The sequence below is a fragment of the Gymnoscopelus braueri genome (assembly GCF_963280865.1).
Source record: "Gymnoscopelus braueri genome assembly, chromosome: 11".
Taxonomy (NCBI): domain Eukaryota; kingdom Metazoa; phylum Chordata; class Actinopteri; order Myctophiformes; family Myctophidae; genus Gymnoscopelus; species Gymnoscopelus braueri.
In genome coordinates, this window is record NC_137613.1 from 32,640,883 (window position 1) to 32,646,882 (window position 6,000).

Consider the following 6,000-nt stretch of genomic DNA (forward strand, 5'->3'; position numbering starts at 1 on the left):
GTGAGTTTGTTTGCAATCGCAGTGAGTAAATCGAAAAGGCAGAGTGAAAGTGAATGAGTGACTACGGTGATATTAGCAGAACATTAAAAGATCCCAAACATGGGTTCAGAGAAAGACAGAAATCAGTCTACATGTCAAGTAACTGCGGAGAGAGGGGGGGTCGGCAGAGACCGAGAGGCTGCTGTGGGACAACCCTGGTTCAGAGTCGAGTCTGGGCCTCGGGGATGTAGATCTCGATGCTATCCGCGCTCTCTGTGGCCGAGTTCTGTCGGAAGGAGGCAGTCCGCTTGGTCTGCAGCAACCTGCGTCTGGCCTCTGTCCTCTGACGGTCCCCCAGATCGAGAGACTTCTCCCTGACTGGCAGCGTGCGGCCGCCCGCGCGCGGGACCACCAAGCCCCCGGCCCCTCCTCCTCCTCCGCCCCCTGCGTCGCCAACGCTGTCAGCCCGGAGGGTGCCGCTCACCCCCCCAGCTGGCTTCTTTGGTAAGGGAGGAGGAAGCTTCTTATCCTCCTAGGGTGTGGTGGTGTAGTGGTGGCAGGGTGTGGTGTAGGGTCGCAGGGTGGGAAAAAAGCAGAGGACAGCGTGGAGGTACGACATCGGTTGGTACACGACAATGGTTTTGTGTTGGTGAGTGAAGGAGGTCGCGATTGGAAAATGCAGGATGTCGGGGGACAATGGAGAGAATGAGGGACAAAATGGTGCAATGTAGCAATGGGTAAAGAAGGTGACGATTAAAGTTTGCGAGTGTGAGGAGGCGTTTATATGTGACAGAGGGCACAGGCAGGTTGCAGCATGGACACAAACGAGTGACACAATCAAAAGAATCACCACAACAAAAAATGGTGAAGTCCCACCATGCATTGCCATCAGGAGGATGCAAAATAAGGTTACAGCAGGAAAGAGGATGATGAAGAGGCGAAAGGCGAGGTAAAAGAAAAAGAAGAAAAGAGAAACAAGTGTTAGTTATTGTTATGTTGTCAAAATGACACTGTAAAGAATTGCAATGGTTCAGTGTCTATTGTGTAATGTTTGTCAGAGCTTGATTCCAGTGTGTCACATAGACTGCAGTTAGTAATGGAAAGATGTTATCATTTGTATGCCTGCATTAAAGATAAATAACAATTTTCACAAAATATTAGGCAACATTTTTTGGGCTCCAAAGTCTGTCAGGCGGCGGGGCTCAGGTCCTTTTGCTGTTCTGTAGTTTCACAGCCAGCGGCGGCTGGGAGGGCTGGACCACCTGTGCCACTCGCCTGCACACGGCCATCTTGGCTCTCGGGGAGTGCTGAAGGGTGACCAGGGCCGAGCAGACCCTCGGGCGGCTCACCTTCTTTTCAGGCGGCAGCCTCCAGGCGGAGTCCTTAAGCCTCTGGAGGTCCTGGAACTTGATCCTGACGTCCTCCATGTTAAGCTGGAGCAGGTCCCAGAAGCCTGCGAGGTCCTGAGTGCTGGGCTGGGGGTAGGCAGACGGGTCCTGGGACAGGCAGAAGGGGGCAGGGGGGAGACCGAGTGAATAATTGTGGGCATGGAGTAAAGAAAAGACGAGAGGAAACAAAGAAAGAAATTAGACAGGAAATCCTTTAAGACCGGGAACGCGTCTGTGTCACTTTAATTTCACTTTGATTTCTTTGGTAATAAAAAAAATAGCAGATATACAAGCTCATAGCGCGGCACGAGTGTATGAGCTCGTAGATCTGCATTTTTTTTTAAAGTCTTGGAAAATGTTTGCAAATCTTTGAATAATATGAATATATATATTTTTTTCTAAGTGATTTTTTTAAAACTCCGATCTGTGCTTCTGGGGGGTCCCTGGAAAATATATTTTGAGATGGGTGGTCCGTGGCCAAATACATATAATTTTGAGGGTCCTTGACATGGAAAAGTTGGAGCACCACTGATATAGCAACATACTGTTAGGATTTAGAAAACATTTTTTGATATGTATTTGGCCGCGGATATTTGGCCATTTGAGTTACAAACGTTCACTTTAAAAATCAATATATTCAATAGATTTGCACACATTTTCATGATTTTTCAAAAATAGCAGATCTACAAGCTCATAGCTTTGAGCTTGTATATCTGCTATTTTTGAATAGCCAAAGAAATCTTAAAATGACACAGATGCGTTCCCGGTCTTAATGGATTAAGATGTTTTGCGGCAGGGCTAATTCCATCCTCTATAATATGCATTGAATCTCTGCAAAGCGATTATGCTATTGACCATATTCACACATGCGGCTGTTTTGTAATTACATCATAGCCATTTTGGCCGCTGTGTCAAAATGGTCAATAGCCGTTATAGGTGATTAGATTAAACAAATTATTTTGCGGCAGAAATCACGTAATGCTCACCACGCTTTGCTGGCAAAGGCGGAAGAACTGTTGGACTTTTTGAGACATGAGCATCTGGGCACTGCCAACCGCGTTACGAATCAGTTCAAGAACTAAAAGGAAAGAACAGGAAGTGGGGAAACACAGGAGAGAAGGAAGCAAGGGTCAGAAGCTGTAAATAAAAGGGACTCCCTCTTTCTTTGGTATTTCGCCCAGGTGGGCGTGGTTTTGAGGTGGCTCCCAAACAGTGGCCCTCATTTATCAACGCGGTGCAGACCAAATAATGGGCGTACGGCGAGATCACCGCAACTTTCGTCATTTATCAATATATCCTGATTTTGCCTTCAGCCGCCGGTACGCTCAGATCTCACGTCTGGTCGAGAGCAGTTGTTGACGTTGGCTGTGCCCGTTTGTTCCATTGTAGACCTGCAGAGCAGCATTGTCTGATTGTCTGACAGGCATCTGGACACATATATTCACTCCAAAATGTATTATCTAACACACTAATAAATAATCCCTGTGAAAATATAACATTTTATAAACTCATTTAAATAAACTGCTTTAACAGTCATTCAGATAAGATTGCAGATCTGGCTGCATTGAAAATAGCAGATCTACAAGCTCACAACGCGTCGCAATGCAACGCTTGTGAGCTTGTAGATCTGCTAATTTCAAAATATACGAGCGCTTTTGCGAAAGCATTTTCGGGAGTCGGGACTCCCGACCATCTTTTCATGGACAGTGAGGTCTTAACAAACTTAACAGTAGCTTGCCCTATGGTATGGAGTTATGTAGGTTACAACCTGGCTGGGTTAAGGATATAAACCCGACGCTCCAATCTCTTATTAACGTGGCGGCACGGGATCACTGCAGCCTGCCCGAGTCTCATGGGGAATAGCCTACATGACTGCTTTATTTTAGTGTAACTCGAACGCGCACTGCTCGGTATGGGTTAAATATATACAAACGTATTCCATTCATGGCGATGTGGTATCATAATCTGTCATTCATGTAAACTACTAGCCTACTTGATTGACAAAGATTGTACCGTTATGCAGTTGGGCTTCAAGTAAGTGTGTGTGTGTGTGTGTGTGTGTGTGTATCCCTTTTTTTTATTCTTATTTTAAAAATATATATATTTCAAAAGATTTTCTATTTCTTTTTTCGTTTTTTTGGTCATAATTATTAATTTAAAAAAATCTAAATTCCATTAATAAATACATTAAAACAAACTTTTAGAAGTAGTGAAAATAGCTGATCTACAAGCTCACAACGCGTCGCATCGCGGCTATTTTCACTAGTTTGGGTACCGGGAAGAATTTGTCTTTTGGGTCACGACCCAAAAACTTTGGGAACCACTATAAGGCATATTTTCTGTGAGGTTATATAACCACACCCACCTGGGCGAAACACCAAAGAAAGAGGGAGTCCTGTATACAAACTACGTAGAATCGATACATCAACCTCCCCCCCGCTCCGACCTCTTTGCCCATACTCACTCTCCTCGGGCAGTTCGTTCTCCTCTGCCTCTCTCTCCATGCCCTGACACCACCCCTCCATCCTCTCCACCTCCGTCTGGAGCAGGCGTAAGAAGAACTCTCCGTCTCTCATGCAGGGGGAGGCGCGGCCCGAGTCGGGCAGGCTCCGGGGTCCCTCCAGGGACGGCGTGCCCGCCCAGGCCCGCTCGGAGGTGAGGGGCAGGGGGGAGTGGGCGCGCGGGGGCAGGTGGGGGAGCTGGTGCGACCGCGGGTCCGCCGGGCATGGCTCAGTGGAATAGCCACTCTGGATATAGTCCTGGTACAATACGAGAGAATAACAGAAAACGTGTCATTCATTGTCTGTTCACAGCTTGGGCCATATTCAGCAGTGCACATTGAACATGAAGACCATTTTCTTGTTATTGACTCAATATTTACACTGCATTTATTCACATGTTGTCAGAAGACATTTAAAACGTTACCAAACTTGCCTGAATAACTTAGTCAATATTGGCTAAACATAATTGTACAGTTAATAACTCATGGATGTTAGAATTTTGAATCAGCACCTTAAAAGGCAACAATAACATAACTTTGACAAAGTTTGAGTCGGCTTTGCGGCCCTCACACCTACGTCACACCAGCCGATCTGACCAATATGCCCATATATATCATGGGGACAAATGCGCAAATCGGTGTCATCATCATCAGCATTTTTGGGGATGAATTAAAAACGACACATCTAATAATACACGGTTTCTGTAGTGTCTGACATCAGTGGTGGTTGAAAATCAAATCTCCATAATGTGCATTTAGTTTGTTTGTTTTTACTCTGAAAATATGGCTATCTAGAGCGTACCAAAGTTTTTAAGGAAATACATAAATACAGAATAGTGACAGTAATATAACTGGGCTCCCTCAAGAGATCAAGCCCACTAATTAACACAACTAATTCACTCTTTGAACCTTGAATTTAAGCGTGTAGTTCTGAACATACAGTACCTCCCTATAGGCCCACTGTCCTTGGGTGTGGACAGTCCGGTGGTACTCGGTGTACTGGCCAGCTGACTCGGGCTCTGAGGAGTGCCGCTGGAAGGAACAGCCGAATTGGAGGCTCTTGTCCTGTGTTGGTACAGCGATGCTGAGCCCCGGGAAGCCCTCGGGATCCAGGTCTGCCTGCACGCTAGCCGTCACGCTATTGGAGCGCTTGAATCGAGCCCGCCTAGTACAGAGACAGATAGAGTAATGTGTTTCTCACAGACTAAAGTAGTTGTCTTTATTTTCTATGAGTAATAAACTATTTTCTGTGTGCTTATCCACATTTGTGGCAGGATCTGATAGAATGTTCCGCAAGTAGGCAAACTGAAATCAAGGAAGCAATTTGGGATTGTTTATATGGGTTTGTTGTTTTTGTTTTCTTCATATTATACAAGTTTAAATGTTGAAGAATCCACTCAGCATTACAAAGAGCGGTTGTAGGACCGCAAAATACTTTTGCTGTGGAAGGTGAGATAAGCTTTTTCTCACCTTCTGGATTGGAGATTTGACAACTTTCAAATTGTATGCTCAACTTTTTTCAGATTGCAATGCATGACACATTCCAAAGTTTACAATCTGCATTTTCATAATCTGTAAAAAAAAACATGCCATACTTACTATATCAGACCCTGCCACATTTGACCAAGTATAGTCACGTTTTGATTTTCAAAAAATATAATGCCATTGCGGTGATAACAAAATGCCTACTTGGGATCTTTGTTGTAAACCTAGAAGTACTAAAATCCCATGATATATATGACACAGCAGTACGTTTGAAATGTCACGTTATTGGAAGGCGTGAGAAACACGGACTGCTCCTCGGCTCTAAGTTAAGCTCTTTCCCCCTTCCGCCTTCACCGTCTGATGAGGTGTGACTCATCGTGCCGTTCTCTCTCACTTCGTTTTCACTCTATGTGTCACGTTCTCACCCCGCCTTCCCCCTTGATGACTGCGTCGACACTTTGTTAATAGGAGCATGAGCGCATGCTGGCGGAGGTGTGTGCACGCGCGTCTCTGTATGCAGTGTGTAGACACATGCATGTTATGTGTGAATGTGATCTGTGGGTGATGCTGTGGATAATTTTGGAGCCAGATTGCGTGTACTTGTTAAAGGCATCATGTTGCGTATAGGAATAGCAGTTGTCATGGCTA

General features: G+C 45.3%; 1 protein-coding gene across 1 annotated transcript in view; it reads right to left on the reverse strand.

The window, feature by feature from the left end:
* Positions 1-199: 199 nt before the first annotated feature.
* dlgap3 (discs, large homolog-associated protein 3) overlaps positions 200-6,000 on the reverse strand; it is a gene marked incomplete at both ends in the record, with an annotated part of 43,291 nt that continues 37,490 nt past the window's right edge. Inside the window, 5 exon segments of the mRNA XM_080442647.1 lie at positions 200-511; positions 1,329-1,475; positions 2,354-2,445; positions 3,832-4,126; positions 4,813-5,032. Coding sequence (XP_080298773.1) covers positions 200-511; positions 1,329-1,475; positions 2,354-2,445; positions 3,832-4,126; positions 4,813-5,032 — 1,066 coding nt within the window.